This window comes from Numenius arquata, chromosome W (genome assembly GCF_964106895.1).
Source record: "Numenius arquata chromosome W, bNumArq3.hap1.1, whole genome shotgun sequence".
NCBI lineage: Eukaryota > Metazoa > Chordata > Aves > Charadriiformes > Scolopacidae > Numenius > Numenius arquata.
Window position 1 is genome coordinate 30,841,071 of NC_133615.1, and position 21,397 is coordinate 30,862,467.

Genomic DNA, 21,397 nt, shown 5'->3' on the forward strand with positions numbered 1-21,397 from the left:
CAGGATTGCCTAGAGCACGTTAGAGCATGTTACTCAGGACTGCATCCAGGCAGGTCTTGAAAATCTCCAAAGAAGGGGACTCCACAACCTCCCTGGGCAGCCTGTTCCAGGGCTCTGGCACCCTCACCGTGAAGAAGTTTCTTCTCATATTTGAGTGGAACCTCCGATGTTCCAGCTTGTGCCCGTTGCCCCTCGTCCTCTCACTGGCAACCACTGAAAAGAGTCTGGCTCCCTCCTCCTTCAACCCACCCTTTAGATACTTGTAAGCATTGATAAGGTCTCCCCTCAGCCTTCTCTTCTCCAGGCTAAAGAGTCCCAGCTCTCTCAGCCTTTCTTCATAAGGGAGATGCTCCAATCCTTGAATCATCCTCGTTGCCCTTCGCTGGACTCTTTCCAGTAGTTCCCTATCCCTCTTGAATTGGGGAGCCCAGAACTGGATGCAGTATTCCAGTTGTGGCCTCACCAGCGCAGAGTAGAGGGGGAGAATGACTTCCCTCGACCTACTAGCCACACTCTTCCCTATGCAGCCCAGGATTCCGTTGGCCTTCCTGGCCACAAGAGCACACTGCTTGCTCATTGTCATTTTGCTGTCTACCAGGACCCCCAGATCTTTCTCTTCAGAACTTGACTCCAGCAGGTCCACGCCTAATCTGTATTGGTGCCTGACATTCTTGTTCCCCAGGTGCAGGACCCTACACTTTTGCCTGTTGAACCTCATGAGGTTCTTCCTTGCCCAGCTCTCCAGCCTGTCCAGGTCTCGCTGGATGGCAGCACGGCCCTCCGGGGTGTCAGCCACCCCTCCCAGTTTGGTATCATCAGCAAACTTGCTGAGGATACACTCGGTCCCCTCGTCCAGGTCACTGATGAATATGTTGAACAAGTCTGTCTGGAGCACCTCTCCTATGAAGAAAGGCTGAGAGAGTTGGGGTTGTTCAGCTTGGAGAAGAGAAGGCTCTGGGAAGACAGGACTGGACCAAGTATTGACCCCTGGGGGACACCGCTTGTTACAGGCCTCCAGCTTGAACCTGCTCCATTAATCATTACCCTTTGGGTCCTGTCACACAGCCAGTTCTCAATCCACCTCACTGTCCCCTCATCCAGCCCACACTTCCTTAGTTTCCCAATGAGGATGTTATGGGAGACTGTGTCAAAAGCCTCGCTGAAGTCAAGGTAGATGACATCTGCTGCCCTCCCCTCATCCAACCAACCAGTTATAGCATCGTAGAAAGCTATCAGATTGGTCAAACATGATTTACCCTTGGTAAATCCATGTTGCCCACTTCCAATAACCCCCCCCGCTCTTCAACTTGTTTGGAGATGACATCTAGAATGAGTCTCTCCATTACCTTCCCAGGGACGGAGGTGAGACTAACCGGTCTGTAGTTCCCAGGGTCCTCCTTCTTGCCCTTTTTGAAGACTGGAGTGATGTTGGCCTTCCTCCAGTCTTCAGGCACCTCTCCTGTTCTCCATGACCTTTCAGAGATGATAGAGAGTGGCCCAGCGATAACATCTGCCAGCTCTCTCAGCACTCGCGGGTGCATCCCATCAGGGCCCATGGACTTATGGACGTCTAGTTTGGCCAAGTGGTCCCGAACCTGGTCCTCCTCTACTGGAGGAAAAACTTCCTCTCTCCATACCCTCCCCCTTGCCTCCAAGGCCAGAGATTCATGAGGGACAGCCTTAGCAGTGAAGACTGAAGAAAAGAAGGCATTCAGCAACTCTGCTTTCTCCGTGTCTTCCACCACTAGGGTGCCCATCTCATTCCTCAGTGGGCCCACATTATCCCTAATCTTCCTTTTACTGTTTACATACCGAAAAAACCCCTTTTTGTTATTCTTAACTGTAGTGGCCAAGATGAGCTCAGCTTGAGCCTTGGCCCTTCTAATTTTCCCCCTGCGTATCTTCACCACTTCCTGGTATTTCTCCTTGCCTGCCAGGCCCCTTTTCCAAAGATCATAAACCTTCTTTTTGTTCCTGAGCTCCAGCCAAAGCTCTCTATTTAGCCAGGCTGGTCTTTTTCCCTTCCTGCTTGTTTTTTGGGACTTGGGTATGGCTCTTTCCTGGGCTTTTAAGAGTGCCTCCTTGAAGTACGACCAGCCTTCCTGGGCACCTTTGCCCTTCAGGACTGTCTCCCAAGGGACACTTTCAACCATGCTCCTGAAGAGGCCAAAGTCTGCCCTTCGGAAGTCCAAGGTGGCAGTTTTGCTGGCCCCCCCGCCTTGCTTCAGCAAGAATTGAAAATTGTATCATTTTGTGATCACTCTGTCCAAGACGACCTCCAACGTTTACATCCCCCACAAGACCTTCTGAGTTAACTATCAGCAGGTCCAGTAGGGCACTTTCCCTAGTCGGTTCCCTCACCAGCTGCGTTAGGAAGTTGTCTTCCATGCACTCCAAGAATCTCCAGGACTGTTGCCTCTCTGCTGTGTTATATTTCCAGCAGATATCTGGGAAGTTGAAGTCCCCCATGAGTACAAGGGGGAGTGATCGTGAGGCCTCTGCCAGCTGCTTATAGAATATTTCATCTGCCTTTATATCCTGGTTTGGCGGTCTGTAACAAACTCCCACCACGATGTCTGCCTTATTGGTCTTCCCCTTGATTCTTATCCATAGACACTCAACGCTGTCATCGTGCGTATTGCTAAGTTCGAGGCATACAATACTGCTCTTAACATAAAGGGCCACCCCACCACCTCTCTTTCCTTGCCTGTCCCTTCTGAAAAGTTGGTAGCCATCAATCACAGCACTCCAGTTATGCGAGTCCTCCCACCACGTTTCTGTGATGGCAACCAGATCATAGTTTTCTTGCTGTACGATGGCCTCCAGCTCCTCCTGTTTGTTGCCCATGCTGCGTGCATTCATGTAGATGCACTTCAGCTGGGCTAATCGTCCCACTATTTTTCTGGGAGGGCAAGCACTAATTCCCACCTGTCCATGTGCAGACATTTCTGCAGTTACCATCTTATCACTACTCATGTCTTCACTGCCACATACATCTTTCTCTCCCACATCAACTGCTGCAACAGGCTGCAAGGCCTTGCTGGCACCTTTACCTACTAGCACTGGCACGCTATTCCCGGGCACCACTTTAGTAACCCTGGTTCCAACCCCGTCCCCCTTCAAATCTAGTTTAAAGCTCTCTCAATGAGCCCTGCTAATTCTTGTCCCAATATCCTTTTTCCCCTTTGGGTTAGGCTTCCCCCACCTGCTGCCAGTATGCCTGGTGAGCTGTAGATCAGCCCGTGATCAAAGAATCCAATGTCCTGCCATTTACACCAGTCTTTCAGCCATGAGTTGATCTGTTGATTCTTCCTATTTATCCCTTCATCCATCCCTGTGACTGGTGGGATAGAAGAGAACACCACTTGTGCTCCTGATCCCTTGACCAGTCGTCCCAGCACTCTGAAGTCCCTTTTCATTGCCTTTAGGCTTCTGGTGGCTACCTCATCATTGCCCACTTGAAATATCAGTAGTGGGTAATAATCTGAGGGCTGAACCAGGGAGTGAATTTCCCTCTGTATATCCTTAATCCTGGCCCCAGGGAGGCAGGTGACTTCCCTGTGGGACGGGTCTGGTCTACAGATTGGGCCCTCTGTTCCACTCAGAAGGGAGTCACCTATTACAATCACCTTTCTTTTTTTCTTAGTTGATGAGGTCCTGAGGCATGGGGGTGGGTGACTAGTCCTGGGTGCCTCACTGGGTAGATCGTCCTCTCCATTCTCATTTACCTCGTCCCCAAAATCCAGAACTCCGAACCTATTATGCATATGTAACTGGGAAGGTGAGGGAGGCTGTTGGGGGTTCCGCTTGCCTCTCCGAGGAAGGACCAGCCTCCATTCCCCCCTTTCTATTAAGTCCCCTCTCTCTGCCTGGTGACAGGGTGGGAGGGGATCATCTACTTTTATTAGAGCCTCTCCTTGCTGCCTTTGCCTCAGGGTACGGCTTCACCAATCTATTTCACTTTCACATTCTCTAATGCTTCTTAACCTTTCCACCTCTTCTCTCAGTTCCACCACCTGCCTGAGCAGGTCGTTTATCTGCTCACATTGCACACAATGGGTGTCTCTGGGTCCCTGTGGTACCACAGCCAGGCTCAGGCATTCGGTGCAGCCAGGGCCCTGCACGGCCGCGTCTTTGCGTGGGAGCTCGGTCTGAGTTCCCACATTCTTCTTCACAGGGGCTTTGGGGCGTTTCATTGCCATTTCCTCTCTTGAGCCTGAACGGACCATTTGCCCTCAGACTCTCCCTCTTTGTCCTGTGCATGAGCCCCACACGCTCTGCGCACGTGCGCCTGTGCGCTAATGTACTCGCCCTTGCGCTCACGCGTGCCCGGCCCGTGCTCTGAACCTGCTGCGGCTATAGCCGCTTTTAAATTTGCTGCGGCTCGCCCAGCCCGCCCCCAGGCACGTCAGCCTCTCGGCTCCCTCGCGAGATTCCCGACTCGTTTCGGGTCTCTCCGCTCTCCTTCGGCTTCTCCGTCTCCGGGAAGCCCCCTCTCCATCTCGATCTAGATCAAATTTAAATCTGCAGCACTCACCGCTGCCGCTGTCGCTCTCTGCGTGGTCTCACGCGGGTCTCACTCATTGGGTTTTCCCCAATGTAGTCTATACAAAGCTGAAACTGCCAAATAATTTGGTATGCTTCTCTAACAGTTCCCTTATTAATTACTTCCACTCAAAGGAGATTGATACCAGCTGGAAGGAAAGTCCTTCAAAATACACTGAACCTTGATTGATATAAGTTGCTTTCCTGAGAGACAGGGAATTGGATTAAAATATCTGCACCGACCCGCACGGCAAGGAGTTTCTGTGCTCCAGCTGGGTATTTGCATCCTGAACTGGAGATTTTTGAGGGAAGCTTCTTCATTTCTTTCATTTTCTGAGTATTTTTTTAAAGCCTCAAAACAAAAGGAAGCTTACTTCCTTGTTACAGAATCACAGAATCTTCTTGGTTGGAAGGGACCTTTGAGATCATTGAGTCCAACCAACAAAAAAAAAAAAACCACAACACACCAAAACCAAAACAAAACCCACACAAAACAAACACCCACAACCACACACCACACACACCCACAAACAGACACAAACCAACAATCCCAGGCACTAGAGCATGCCCTGAAGTGCCATGTCTACACGTTTCTTAAATACCTCCAGGGATGGCGACTCCACCACCTCCCTGGGCAGGCTGTTCCAGTGCCTGACCACTCTCTCAGTAAAGTAATTCTTCCTAATATCTAATCTAAACCTCCCCTGCCGCAACTTCAGACCATTTCCTCTGGTCCTGTCATTATTCACTTGGGAGAAGAGGCCAACACCCACCTCTCTACACCCTCCTTTCAGGTAGTTGTAGAGGGCAATGAGGTCCCCCTTCAGCCTCCTCTTCTCCAAACTAAACATGCCCAGTTCCCTCAGCCTCTTGAATTAAAGAATAAGGCTAGGTATGACTTGAAGGTGTTGGTTTCACATACGTTATCTGCTGTATTAGAACAAAAAGGGAATCACTGGCTTTCCCCATTGTCCTGGGTCTTGGGGGAAAGGGTTAATTCTCCCCAGGACCTAGCAGGGACACAGGTATTCCATCCCATGTGAACCATGCCCAGGGGGTAACAGGAGCTAGCCGGGGAAGGGGAGGGGCAGGAAGTTCGGGGGGGGGAGGGGGAAGAGGAAGTCATCCCCCAGGGGAGCGGAGCGGTCGGGGGGGCGTCCCGGGTGCGATCGGCAAGCGGTGGTATCGTACTCGTGGCTGTGTATTCCTCTGTCGGTGTTATTATTGTTGTTGTTTCTTGCTCCCCTTGCTGTTCTGTTAAATTGCCTTTGTCTCAACCCACAAGTTTTTTGCCTTTTTCCTCCGATTCTCCCCTCCCGGCCGCACTGGCGGGGGGAGGGCCCGATCTGAGCGAGCGGCTGCCACGTGGTCCTTTGTTGCCGTCTGAGGCTAAACCACGACACCCATCCAGGTTTTTGAAATACCAGGCCATCCTCGTTGAATCGGATGACGTTAAAATTGCAGTGACTAACGTTGTGAACCCAGCTTCTTTCCTTAGTGAGGCAACAACTGAACCACTGACACATGACTGTTTAGAAACAATAGAGACCGTGTACTCCAGCAGACCAGATCTGAAAGAAGAACCCCTGGAGGACGCACAGGATTCCTGGTTTACGGATGGAAGTAGTTTTGTCCGACAAGGTATCCGCAAGGCTGGATATGCAGTGACCACAACAAATAAGGTAATTGAATCCCAACCATTGCCTGCCGGGACGTCAGCTCAAAAGGCCGAGATTATTGCCTTGACTAGGGCTTTGGAATTGGCAAAAGGGAAAAGGATAAATATATGGACAGACTCTAAATATGCCTTTGGAGTTGTTCATGCCCATGGAGCAGTCTGGAAGGAATGAGGATTGCTTACTGTGCAAGGAAAACAAATCAAACACGCAGAAGAGATACTTCGCCTATTGGAGGCAGTACAGTTACCAGCTAGAGTTGCCATCATGCATTGTCGAGGACATCTGAGGGGTAACACTGACCAAGAAAGAGGTAACAGATTGGCTGATTATGCAGCTAAACAGGCAGCAGAAAGAATACAGAAAGAACAAATTCTAGCCTTAATTCCAGACAATAGAGACCTGGATGACCAGGAGGGTATTAAATATTCTAGATTAGATGAGGAGTTCATACAAGAATTAGGAGGACAAGTTCCTTCCAAGGGATGGGCTCATTTAAGTGACGGTAGAATTATCATACCTGCCAAACTAGTGTGGGGACTTGTTAAAGAAGAACATGATAAGACACATTGGGGAGCAGATTCGTTATATAATTTTTTGAGCCAAAAATTGATAGGGAAGAATTTATATACCACTGTTCGACAAGTGACTCAACAGTGTGAAATATGTTTGAGAAACAACCCCAACACAGGTAATCGAGTACAGTTAGGAACTATTGGGAAAGGAAACATACCAGGAGACCATTGGCAAATTGATTTTTCCGAACTCCCAAGAAAAGGGGGGTACAAGTACTTATTAGTGCTTACAGACACCTTTTCTGGATGGCCAGAGGCTTTTCCCTGTAGAACAAACCAGGTGAGAGAAGTGACTAAAGTGTTATTGAACGAGATAATACCTCGATTTGGGGTACCTACAGTCATTTCATCAGATAGAGGTGCTCACTTCTGTGCACAAGTAGTGCAACAAGTTAGCAAACTATTGGGAATTGATTGGCAGTTACACACCCCATATAGGCCGCAGGCCAGTGGGCAAGTAGAAAAAATGAATCACATGATAAAACAGCAGATAGCCAAAATATGTCAAGAAGCGAATTTGTATTGGTATCAAGCATTACCCATAGCTCTGCTTAGACTACGTGTAAAGCCAAGAGCTAAAGAGAACCTAAGCCCTTTTGAAATATTATATGGGAGACCATACCAGAAAAAATATAAAGGAGAAGATTTAAACCAGTTGGGTAATTCCTATTTACAAAAATATGTTATTTCTTTGGGAAAACAATTAGAGAAAATCAATAAGAATGTCCTAGGAAGCAGAGTTAAGGGATTGGACCACCCTATCCATCCCTTTAGTCCTGGAAATTGGGTTTATATCAAGAATTTTTCAGGCAATCCACTGGAAGAGAAGTGGAACGGACCATTCCAAGTGCTACTGACCACCTTCACTGCAATCAAAGTGAAGGAACAGCTGGCCTGGATTCACTACTCTCGAGTGAAAAAAGCTCCAGACAAGCAGTGGACTTCTGAACCTTTAGGACCTTTAAAACTAAGATTACAAAAACGGTTCTGAGGCGTAAGGAAGATCCCCCACTTGAGCAGAAATGGACCTCCGAATGTACTGAACCAGCAAAACTGCGATTCCAGAAATCATTATTGTGATCATCTACATCACAGCTGGACAGACAGAGAACTGCACCACTCATCAAGATCTAGATGATGTCCCTGACCCTGAAGACTGGACCAGGAATGGATACTTAGGCAATGCAGGTCTGAATATCACATATAAAAAGACTAAGGTATACACAGTTTTAAAAATTGATGGCCAGATTAGAAGAGATTGGGGAGATTCACGACAAATACCGTCCTTTGAAATAAGAGAAAACAGCTTGGTTGATATAGCATGTAAATTCGATATGACACAAGTGTACCTAACCACTGTAATAATGGTTGGCATTTATGTATACAATGTAGAAGAGCCGCAACAATGCATATTCTCAGCAGTATGTACGCTTCACCAAGAATACTGTCGAGCAGAGGTTCAGCCTAAAGCTAGTTCAATGATTAGGTGCATAGGAGTTATACATGATGGAAGGAAAATGATAAGATCATACCGACAAGCGGCTTTGATTTCAATGCCAAAGGGTATGACCACCACACATGGTATGGATAAAGCTCAAATGACTAAATCGATTGCTCTCTCTCCCCAACCTATCCCCTTTCCAAAAGTGAAACGTTCAAATACTATTCTCAATTATAATGTACCAATAATATATAAGAAATATGTAATACATGGGGAAAATGTAGCATGCAAAAAGGAGATAAAAACTTTCACCCAACCATTTACCTTTAGGAGTATGGTTACTTGTAATGCATCTGAAAAGGCTGAAAACATCACTCTAAATATAAAATACGATAGCACTCAAAAAGGGAAACTTACCATATGGGAGGTACCAACAGCTACTTTGAAGGTTACATGTCAGCAACCTCAATGTAGCCTTACTATAGTAAATAAAAGGGAAGCAGTTTATAAACTAAATGCGCTATGGAGCTTAGAAAGCCTTTCAGGAACATTCCCCTTTTTGCTTAAAGTGCCTTGGAGAAATATAATTACTCCAAGTCCAACCACCATCCCTCCATTTGAACCAGCTGACTGTGCTGTAAAATACCACAACCTCTCATTCGCAGGCCCTTATGTAGTGAAACAATCCAACGAGCAGAAATTATTTCTGGACCCCACATATTCTTTAAAAAAGGTACAGGTAAGAGTACAAGCTGATATATCTCGGATAAAATCAGAATGCTTACCTTTTATTTCGCAAAGCCTTAAAGGATGGAAGGCATGGTTACATTCCAGAGCTCACCACTCAAGGAAATGGAGAGATTTAACAGGATGGTTTGGATCTGGACTAGGAGTTTTAAACTCGATTGATCAGGAAGTAATGATTAATAAACTGAGCACAGTCACCTCTGATTTAGGAAGGCTAGAAGTACCATTAAGGTCATCTCTAATTACTCTGGCTGAAACTCAGCAATTAACTGTTGATTTTATTTCCCTACTATCTAACCATACTACTGAGGATTTCCAAGCAGTAGCAACTTTTGTACAAGGACTACAAGGAAACATCTCTATTGCCATTCATTGTATACAAACACAACTCTGGATACAATCTGTGGTTTCTGATATAATCAGAGAAGGGATGTCAGGAAACCTACCACAAGAGATTAGAGAAATTATTGCTAAGAACGATACTACCACCCCATTCGAATTAAAACATCAGGCTTGGTGGCAATTAGTTAATTTCACTTATGATGACACAAAAGAACAAATTGAAGCCTATGTGCTCACAATTCAAAAGGCAAAGGTGTGGGATATTTTCCCTATTTTAGCACTAGGGGCAATCCATCAAGATGTAGTGGTCAGACCAATAAACCATAATGTTTGGGCAAAATATAGTGATGATATAAGGAAATGGCAGACCATTAGTACTGAAGCCTGCATTCCAAAGGAACAACTAGGATATGTTTGTGAGAATGCAGTAATTGAAAATGAAGATTTGTGCTTAGACACAGAGGACAGTACATGCACGTTTGAGATGCTTCCCTTGGAACATGCTCAATCACAGGTGTATTATGTAGGAAAAGGATGTGTCTGCATAAGGACTAGTTGTGTTAATGTTAGCATTGATACTTGTGAAGAAGAAACAAATGGAACTAACTTTTGTGTTTGTAATTTTACCAAGATACAAGGTTGTGATTTTAACTATTCTGCTCCTATAACCACTTCTCAGTTGATCTCTGACAGTTTCATGCTGTACAATGATGTACCTAAACTACAGATTGGAATGGACATTAATGTCCTTAAGAAAATGCTTTCCCACCCAGACATTAAAATACTGCTAAAGAAAGCAAAAGAAGCTTCTAAACGAACATTATGGCAAGTCCAGCACGATACTCTGGAAATAAAGAACATCATCGCAGCCATCGAGAAAACTGGTGAACGCCATTGGTGGGACATTTTTCTAAATGCCTCACTTAAATCTCCAACCGCTGCACAGTTTTTCAACTTCCTAGTGCATCCTGTACTGGTGTTGACTTTTGTAGCCCTACTGCTGACTATTCTCAACCTTTGGCTGTGGTGGAAAGTACGGACTGTTGCACAACAAGTACATGTATTATGGACTGTAAACAAAATTATGCAAAAGAATTTGCAATAGCATAAAGAAAAGGGGGGATTGAATTAAAGAATAAGGCTAGGTATGACTTGAAGGTTTGCTTACCTAAGTATGAGTTAGCAAATATAGCTTGGCTGACCACAAACAGGGGCTTACCCCTTTGCAGAGCTACGATAAAGGCATGTATGTATGTGGGCAGCAGTTGTGAGGCCAGCACAATGTTATCTTATCTCTGACAAATGGGGGGCTCCAAGAGGGAAGTAGCATATGGTAATGAATTACTGGAAACTAATGAATATGTTAATTAGTCCTTGTATGAATATGTATGTGTGGTGTGCATATATGTTGTTAAACTGACTCTGTCTGGTACGCACATTTGGAGGAGCGATCCCCTGTGCGTCCAGCGCTGCAATAAAGGATACCTGCTTAATAGTCATCCCAACTATTTCATCCTGATTTCATCTTTCACGGCATCACTCTCCCCATATGACTTGTTCTCCAGACCCCTCACCAGCTTGGTGGCTCTCCTCTGGACATGCTCCAGCAGCTCAATGTCCTTCCTGTAGTGAGGGGACAAGAACTGAACACAGTACTCAAGGTGAGGCCTCACCAGTGCTGAGCACAGAGGCATGATCACTTCCCTGCTCCTGCTGGCCATGCTATTCCTGATACAGGCCAGGATGCCCTTGGCCTTCTTGGCCACCTGGGCACACTGCTGGCTCATGTTAAGCCGGCTGTCCACCAACACCCCCAGGTCCTTTTCTGCTGGGCAGCTTTCCAGCCACTCTTCCCCAAGCCCCAAGTGAAACCCACCTGATTACCAGCAGTATAATTTTAATCTAATATAATGCTTTTTTTTTTTTTAGTACAAACATTGAAAACCTAATCTTAGCAGTATCTACAACACAAAAGTTTCATTTGTAAATACAGAAACAGATCACAAATCTGAAAAGCTTTAACTTAGAAAGTGAAACAAGTGTACATACAAAGGACCATTAATTTGTAAATTATAATATTAGTGAATAAATAGCAATTTTGTCATCTGCAATCCAAGAATTGTTAGCTTATTTTCTTTTACCAGTTATTTTAGCTGATAAGGTCTAGAAAAAGTGTTTGAATGGATGAAAAGCACGAGTAGTTTGTAACCTTGGCATTTAAATGGCAAGAGAGCAAGCCTGAAGCTCTTTGAGAAAAAAGAGTATTTGAGCAAAGCTTGTATGGGTGTTAGAGACGCACAAATATTGATATTTCATATGTAAATTTTACATATAAATGCTACTGCTAATTTGGAGATTTGTTTATGTTAACAGGATTATTATTTTTGGTCCTGTATATTAGAGTCTATACTGGATAACTGCTTATTGTCATTTCTGAAATTATTCTCAGTTCCTTGTGGTAAATACTATGATTTCTCATGTACACTGTGTGCCTCCAAGCACAATTTGTTTTCCTGGGCACTGGATGATCAACAGCTATAAAACTGTTCTCGTTTCATTCCTTTGACAAGGAAAATAGAAAAATTTGACAAGGACTCCCAGGGCTTTTTGGAATGTGTTAAAGTGTCTGCTTTTCTCTGGGAACAACCCCTTTCACTGGCTCTATGTAAAGCTAAAGGGAGGATACTGACAACACCTTTGCAATTTTAAAAGCTTGTGAGTTGATTGGTCTTTCTAATCTCACAGGGAGAATGGGAAGAGGTAGCTACATATCAGAAATGCAGGACTCAGGTATTCACCTTTTATTCTGAGCTGTGTTTCACAGATCATGGCTATGAACATGGGTTTGCTATAATTGCAGAATAAACAGACTTCTTTTGAATTGAGATGTTTCTGGTATAAACAATATTACAAGAAAAACAGGATAAGCATACATTACAACAAATAACACTTTTTCTCTCCTTGGGGAGTGAAACAACTGATAAGATGATGTGTTTGTGTGTTAAAATGGACAACTCTGAAAAGAAAGAAATGGGACCATAGGATATTAATGTATATTATGTTCATGTATATTAAAACAAAATACTACCTTCTTGCGCTTGATAACTCTGTGTGCTCATTTCTTTCTAATCCAACTGCCATTGACGTGTGGAAAGCAGACTCCACAACCTGTGGGGTTGTAAAGTAGGTATGTTTATTCAGCGCCGGGCAGCACGGGGGGTCACCCCACCAAAATCGTGCGCACCCACCACGGCAGTTAGCTTAGGATTTATACAATCAGATCTTACATATTCAAGGGGCGCCTATACATATCCATAACCTTTCCCCGAAAAGGCGGTCTTTATTACAATGAGTTACGAGAAATCATTTCCATAGTCTCCGCCTTTAACTCCCCCCAGCTGCACATGCGCAGTGTTTCCCGGTGGTCGGTGGTCGTGGGCCGGGGTCTCGGGGATGAAGGCCAGGTCTTCCTCGCTGTGTACCTCTCGCTTTTAATGTTAATGTGTTGCTCCAGGCCACGGGGTTGGGAAACCAGAGGATCACTCTGTATACCAATTGTTCCCTTATCTCCCATCGAGGCCGATGTGACCACTTTATGGTTTCAACACATCCTTTCTTTGCCTAAACACCTTGGCAATGGCTTTAGGCTATAGATACACAGCTTAAGCCAAGCAATGGCCCTGCCATTAGTGTTATTTCCTCTTATCAATCCCCCCTTTTCTAAGAGATTAGTAAATTCTTTTACTTATTCCTACAGCATGTTTTCTTTCTCTAAGCATTTCTTAAAATATTTTCCTGACTCGACTTTTTGTCAAGCTGATGCTTCTTCCAAAGTTTGTGATCACTTGTGGTTCTTTTTGCACAGCACATAAAGCATCTAAGTAAAGCGCAAATTGCAATCCCTAAGACTATCATTGTAATTAATAATACAAACAACTGCTTCAACCAAGCAAATTCAGGCAGCCACGAGGTTAATTTTTCCAAAGATCAGAAAAAACCAAGTAAAGCATCATCTTGAGATACTTGGTGTAGTACCCTTGACTGTTGCCAAATTCGAGCAATGTCCGTTCTGGCCAACCTGAAAAGGTATCAGTTAATACTAATAAATATCGATACCCCCCCTTTTCTTGGGAGTTCTGCTGCCATTGTTGCCCAGGCCCGTTGCCCTTCCCAATTTAGCCCATTTCTGGTCCAGGGGTATTTTTGGGATTAGTCTGGAGGCAAAGATCGTACTGCTGAGTCACTTGTCTCACAGTGGAGTATAAATTTCTAGCTACAATTTCTCTAATTAGTTGTTTATATAGTGCCTCTGCCCCCCAATGCCTCTTTCTATGTTCTTCCCTTATCAGAGACCATACTAGATAAGAGGGAACGATTAGTTTCCCTTGTGGGGTGAGAGCCCATCCCTCCTCATTATATGATCCTTCTAGATCTGTGATAAGCTTCTGATCTTCCTTGGTATATTCTGGCTTACCTTCTAGGGAAATTCACCGGTCAGGGATCAAAGCCCCTTCTGTTTTTACCTTTGCTTTGGCTACCTGTTTTGCCTCTCTGTCCGCCAGCTCATTTACTCTTTCCAACTCCAAGTTTACTTTCTGGTGTGCCTTAATGTGCATGACCGCCACTTTCTCAGGGAGTTCGACTACCTCCAGCAGTTTCAGGATCTCCTCTGCATGCTTGATGTTTTTGCCCTGTGAGTTCAATAATCCTCTCTCCTTCCCGATTGCTCCATGAGCATGTATGACTCCAAAGGTGTATTTCGAGTCTGTCAATTATTTCTGCCTTCTGTGCCGAGGTATTCATGGGCAAAAGCCCTGACTCTGTTACTTCCTGACTGGTGGTAATGGCATATCCGGCATGCCTTTTACCGCTTAGGACATAGCTGCTTCCATCCGTGAACCAGTTTTCCATGTTTTCCATAGGACTGTCTCTCAGGTCCGAACGGCTCAAATATGTTGCTGCAATGGCCTCCAGACAGTCGTGATGCACTGGTTCTCCTGTGTTTCCACTGAGGAAAGAGGCTGGATTGACAATGTTAGTGACTACAATCTCCTCATCATCTTGTTCTGCCATTATAGCCTGATATCTCAAGGATCTTTGTGGGGAGAGCCAGTGTCCGCCTTTCACTTCTAATACTGTATGGGACACCAACACAGTCATTTTCTGGCCCAGGGTGAATTTTTGGGCTGCCTGGATGTTTAGTACTACAGCTGCGACCGCTCGCAAGCATGCAGGCCAACCCTTTGCAGTTGCGTCCAAAAGTAGGCAACTGCTCGTCGATACGGGCCCAGATCTTGTGCTAGTATTCCCAGGGCAATCCCCTGCTTCTCGTGACAAAAAAGAAAAAACAGTTTACTCACATCTGGGAGTCCTAAGGCTGGGGGCGACATCAGGGCCTTTTTGCAACTCAAAGGCCTGTCCCTTCAAGGTGTTACAGGGTTTTAGTCGGCACCACCCAGTCATCCCGAGGAAGTTCGTAACTCTTTCACTCTCTCTTTTCAGGCCTGTCCCAAAGTCCTTTGTGCAGCACTGATTTCATAGCCCAGATAAATCACCTTACGCTGCATTACTTGGGCCTTCTTCTTGGATACCCGGTATCCCTGGAGCCCCAAAAAGTTTAGCAGACTCACCGTCCAGGCCATACAAGCGTCCTTTGTCTTGGTGGCAATCAGGATATCGTCCACATATTGTAACAGTTTCCCCTCCTCAGGCAGGGCTTCCCAGGACTCAAGACCTTTTGCGAGTTGGTTACCAAATGTAGTAGGGATGTTTTTGAACCCTTGTGGTAACACCGTCTGAGTTTTACGTCCGCTTCTGGGATTTTCCCATTCAAATGCAAATATTTTCTGGCTGGCTTTATGGAGAGGGAGGCAAAAGAAGGCATCCTTCAGGTCTAAAACAGTAAGCCAGGTTAGTTCAGGTGTCAATACAGTCAGCAAGGTGTATGGATTTGCCACTACCGGATAGAGGTCCTCAGTTATCTTATTTATAGCCCGGAGGTCCTGGACCACCCGGTATGACCCGTCGGGTTTACAGACAGGTAATATTGGAGTGTTAAAATTGGATTCACACTCCTTTAGTAACCCCAGTTGTAAGAATCTTTCTATTACTGGCCGAATTCCCTCCCTGTCCTCCTTCTTCAGGGGATACTGTTTGATTCTTACCGGCTGTCGTCCTTCCTTGAGTCTGACCTCGACAGGTGGAGCATTTTTGCTTTCCTGGGCACATCGGTGGCCCATACCCTGGGGTATACCTGGTTCGTGATTTCTTCGCTGATTTTTCCTTCTGTGGGAACACTAGCTAGGGATAAACTCATTATTTGGATATACTGCTGGTCATTTACCTCCAGAGTAATCACTCCCTTTTTAAATTTAATTATTGCACCCAATTGTTCCAACAAATCTCTCCCCAAAAGTGCTTTCGGGGAGTTGGGCATGTACAGGAATCTGTGGACACCCCATTGTTTTCCCAATTTATATCTCAGAGGTTCACAAAAATATGCCACAACTTTGGCCAGTTGCCCCTTTTGCCATGATATAGTCATTTCCCAGGGGCATCAGAGCTTGGTTTAAAACCGAATACGTTGTCCCTGTATCAACCAGAAATTCCACCTCCTTTTGCTCCTTCCCTAGCTTCATTATAACCAGTGGATCCGCTAGGGTGGATTTCCCAGATCCCCGTCAGTCTTTCTTCTGCAGCTTTTGCAGCTTGTGCCTAGTATCTCCTGTAGACTGACCTAAGAATAAAGAAACTAGTTGTTGTATTCCTACCTCTGACCCAGGATCCAGCGGTGTGTTACGGTGCATTACGTCCCTTAGTCGATCCAAGAATTCGGATGGTGACTCGGAAGGACCTTGTCTAATTGCATATAATGCTGACCAATTTATGGTTTTGGGAATGGCCCTCTCCATTCCTTTTGAAATCCACCCCTGGTATGCCTGCAGTTTTCTATATCCACAGACCTGTTTGCATCCCATTTGAAGGGGGGGTATTCTTTAACATCTCCTCCTGTAGTTTTATAATGATCCTCAGCCAAATCCCCTGCGGTTTTTAAAATTAATTGTAATAACTGTAAAATGTTTGGTTACACTTACCGGATCATTCCTGTAATCCTTGGCAACCCTTTTCCATGCCTCTAAATCGGTGGTGGAAAAAGGTACCTTGATTAGCATCGTCCCGCCATCTGGCCCTACCGCCTCTCGGAGAGGTGCCTGTAAGACTGTTAGGGTAGACTTTTTCTAGTACGGGAGGATACAGGGCTGTCCGGGGGAGTGGAGGTTCCGCCCGAGTCCACATCCTGTTCCTGTGATCGAGGGGGAGGCTTAAGCAAATCAGTTAGATCTTGTTCTGATGCCCGGTGCATTTTATTTACTCTAGTGCACCTTTGTCCAATACTGCATGCCGAGCAACACTGCCTCAGTTTACCTTTAAGTTCTTTGTTATTTTCCCGCTCGAGGGCGAGTACCATAGGGTCCTGTGGCGGCACATTCCACAGTCCCTTTGCCACTCCGGGTGATTTCGGAGCATGAAAAACGTGTCTGCATATGACACTTCATCCCATTTTCCTTCCCTCCTTAAAAACAACATTAATTGCAGGATGGTGTTATAATCGATTGACCCATAAAGTGGCCACTTAACTCCATCTTCCAGCTTATAAATCGGCCACCATTGATTGCAATATTTTATGAGAGTCTTCTTATTCTCTGTACCCCCGGTTCCAGCAATGTCCTTCCAGTGTGCCAATACACAACCGAGGGGGCTTTTCTTTAAAATACCCTTATTCTGAGTGTTACCCATCTCTTTAGATTGTTTCTTGTTAGCTATTGTGCCTTGCTTCGATTTCCACGCAAACCTCTCCTCACAGGTCCTTACAGTCTTCTCCCAATCTTCTTCCCAAACGTCCCAATCTTCTGGGATTAAAGTTTTCTTCCCACAGATAAACTTTACTATTTCGTACTCTTGATGGGCCCTTTCCCAATCATAAAACCGTGGGATTAGAGGAGAGCATTTGGGACACTCAGCTCTCCGCCTCCTAGATAAACAATACCAAATTTTCTCACAAGATTTACATTTCAACAGGACCCAAGCCGAATGCCAATTTTCATGTAATTTGTTAGTAAACCCACACACAAAACAAGCAATCACCCCCACGTGTCTGTCAATTTGGGGGTTTAGAAAGGTATCTGGGACAGGTTGTTCCCAGTCTAGGGCCACTGTCTGCCCGGCAGGTCTTAAATACACTCCTCCTAAATAAATTCGTCCCTCTCCCCTCCTTATCCAGTCCCCTCCTTCATTTAAATATTCCCAAGGTTCGAGCCCAAACCACCGAAGCAGTGACTCTCCCTGTCCGGCCACTTTGATGATCAGCCAGACCCCCGACACTTAGAAGATTGACTAAACACCACAGCAGCCCAACTTACATATATCAAGACATTTACAAATTTTTACAGACGTTTCAGGCGCTTTGTCCGTCTCTGGCCATGTTCCTCGCGGAGTCATGGAACCGCAAATCGGGACTCCCACTCGCTTCACAGCAGTGCTGTCTCTCAAACACACGCATCCACACACAAATGCTCTTAACGTAAAATACCCGGGCATTTACAAATAAAACATACAATCATTACTCCAGTTGGTATCCCTCCAGCAGCTGCAAATATTATTCAAGTACTTGTATCACAACTTTGAGAAGCCCGCTTACCCTTCTCCTGCTTCTTATACAGTCATTAGCAGGTCCTTCCTGGCTCCCGATACTGGGATGCAGCGGTGACCTCGGATTTGCTCGATCTACCCCCAAGATCGCTAGCGGCCGCTCTATCGGTCAGCAAATCCCCTACTTCCATACAGGGTACCCTCCTTCCATACGGGGACTATGCCGCACGCCAGACGTCTCTGCGCGATTTACCGGCGGCCCCGGCCAAGCGTGGGCGTCCCCTACGACTTACTGGCCCCCCTTAAACATACCGTTTATCCGCGGCTTCAGGAGGTTGTTGTCTACTCCCGCGGTGAGCGGCTGGGAGTGGAGGCTCCTCCGAGGAAAGTGCTCGGGGCGCGCCTAGGGGTGTCCGCTCCGCAGTCGATCCCGCAGCCGAGCAGAGTGCCTCCTGGCTGGCTCGCCAAACTGACGTGCGGAAAGCAGACTCCACAACCTGTGGGGTTGTAAAGTAGGTATGTTTATTCAGCGCCGGGCAGCACGGGGGGTCACCCCACCAAAATCGTGCGCACCCACCGCGGCAGTTAGCTTAGGATTTATACAATCAGATCTTACATATTCAAGGGGCGCCTATACATATCCATAACCTTTCCCCGAAAAGGCGGTCTTTATTACAATGAGTTACGAGAAATCATTTCCATAGTCTCCGCCTTTAACTCCTCCCCGTTGCACGTGTGCAGTGTTTCCCGGTGGTCAGTGGTCATGGGCCGGGGTCTCGGGGATGAAGGCCAGGTCTTCCTCGCTGTGTACCTCTCGCTTTTAATGTTAATGTGTTGCTCCAGGCCACGGGGTTGGGAAACCAGATGATCACTCTGTATACCAATTGTTCCCTTATCTCCCATCGAGGCCGATGTGACCACTTTATGGTTTCAACACATCCTTTCTTTGCCTAAACACCTTGGCAATGGCTTTAGGCTATAGATACACAGTTTAAGCCAAGCAATGGCCCTGCCATTAGTGTTATTTCCTCTTATCACCATGGACTGTAAAATAAAATTGACTTTTAGTTTCCTTGTAATTAGGTTAACACCCATGTTTAAGAATACAATCATGTATTAAAAATAGTAAATTTTATTTCATCTCACTGTGCTAAGTACTATCTGGTAGAATCTCTGATGCTTTATCTAACAATTAATTTAGAAGGAACACATGCACAGAGGATACATAACCAAACTGCTCTTTCAGAGCCAGTAATCTATGATCCCACTATACAGGTACAAATGTATTTTTCCCGTCAGCTGCTTGCTGTCTCAGTCACTTGTCTCTTTTCTTGCAGAACGATTCCTGGGGAAAGCAGTACTCGTACGCACTCTTCAAAGCCATGAGCCATATGCTCTGCATTGGTTATGGAGCCCACACCCCTGTCAGCATGTCCGATCTCTGGATAACCATGTTGAGTATGATTGTGGGGGCTACTTGTTATGCCATGTTTGTTGGTCACGCCACTGCCCTCATTCAGTCTCTGGATTCCTCACGGCGACAATATCAAGAAAAGGTAATTTTAATTTAACTTTTTAAGTTTTGAAATAGATTAATTAGATGTTTTATATGTGGAAAAAGCCTTACAATTTTACATGAAATAATGTAATAGACTCTGAACCCTGCAGCAAATTTCACTGAATTCAGAACATGCCATGAGCTAAATATATTCCTGCATGAACCCATATTCCTTACGGTACACATGGTTCTGTGCATCACATATATTGAATTAAATCTTGGATGTGAAACTTGCTTTAAACTCTGTAAAACCTTCTATGGAAACTCCATCCCCTGGTTCAGACTATGTTTATACCCCTGTGCTATATACTCTGTAGGTACTTGATCTAAGTAGCCTGAATGAGGGCCTTATGCTCAGTACCTTGGGTATGTCTATACAATTTCCTGTTACTCCTTTGGATCACAATTTAGATAAAAACTTGAACACGTCAAAAGAATGGCCTTTAAATGAGGACCGGACCCAATCAATTAGTTTTCTTTGGAACTACCTCAGAGAAGTGCTCAGAAGAGGTCTTTGTTTGATTTATAATGGTATTGTTTACACTGTCCTCCATGACCTGTTAGGTCTTCTCCAAGGACAAAAGGAATGGTGGCCAAAGCATAGCAATGTAGAGAGAATTTAGTGGCAGAGTTCTTTATGAAACAGGAAGAAAAAGTTTGTTCAAATCCTTATTAGATTGCTTGTAGGTATGGTTGGAATTAAAAAGGCATAAATAGGTACAGGGTGGGAACTTTCTGAAAGGAGCACAAAAATGCACTAATTAACACTGTCACTTGTATAATAAAAGGCAGAGGCAAATATGGGTGAAGCTATTAAACCAGGTGATGAGGCAAGGAATGGTGGTGTAAGGAAGAAAGGATCAAAATGAACCTCAGCAAGGGACAATAAGGATATGAAGTTACTGAGGTGCTTAAAAGAAGCCAAAATTGGTTATTATAGTAAATGGAGAACTGGAGAGGCCATGCCAGGAGAGAGGTCAGCTGAGCAAGGTAGTGAAGTCAGAGAGTTCAAATCAGCAAATAAAAACCACAGCCTGAGCAATAGTATTTGGCATATGTCCATAAGAAAGTCCAGAAAGGCAAATTAGTCAGAAATTCTGGTGTGATGGAATACAAGCCTGGGGGAGAAACCTGGCAGAGATTAAGTAGAGGAGAGGGTGACCCTGGCATGTGCTGAAGATGAAAAGGAATTGCCTGTTTGCTGGGCAAGAAAAAGGGAAAAGTAAAAAAAAATCTGAGTAGGATGGATTGGAGCGTTTTCTTTGCAGGCAGGCAAAGAGAGAGGAAGACAAGAGTGTGTGGGAGAAAGAGAGTTTACATTCAGTTTTGTCAAGCTCAAGTTGCAAAAAGACCATGGTGTCAATATATGAGAGACAGGGAGAGGTAAAGGATGAGCTACAAGTCTAGCAACAGAAAAATTACCCAGTGGCTGACACATTAATCTCACAGCTGTTTAAAACAAGTTTGAAAGCAAGAAAGTCCATACAATGTTATCTTAAAACATAAGTGAGGATGAGAGGTCAGGATCAACATATACACATAAACAGATGTATGAAATCAGCAGAAGTGTTCGCCATCCACCTGAAATCTTGTCTTAATCATTATCCTCAGACCTTCCTGGATGCAGCATGATATCACAGTGTTTGAGCATCAGAAATATAGTACATGTGTAAAAATATTCATATATTTCAAACTGTGTTAAGTAAAGCCCATTTCATTTGTGGTTTTGGTGTAAATTAAAACCTGGCAGCAGTCAAGTGGCATTGCATTTCTCATGTTTTCACATAACAGCTGTCCCGGTTTGAAGTAAAACCGAACCAATTTTCTGTTCTGTAACTTTACATCCTAGCTAGGCCTCCTCTAA

General features: G+C 45.1%; 1 protein-coding gene across 1 annotated transcript in view; it reads left to right on the top strand.

Moving 5' to 3' along the window:
- Nucleotides 1–21,397, top strand: part of LOC141476819 (potassium/sodium hyperpolarization-activated cyclic nucleotide-gated channel 1-like) — a 191,094-nt gene that overhangs the window by 127,166 nt on the left and 42,531 nt on the right. Inside the window, 3 exon segments of the mRNA XM_074165608.1 lie at nt 19,313–19,531; nt 20,133–20,155; nt 20,936–20,961. Of these exon segments, the coding sequence (XP_074021709.1) occupies nt 19,313–19,531; nt 20,133–20,155; nt 20,936–20,961 (268 nt within the window).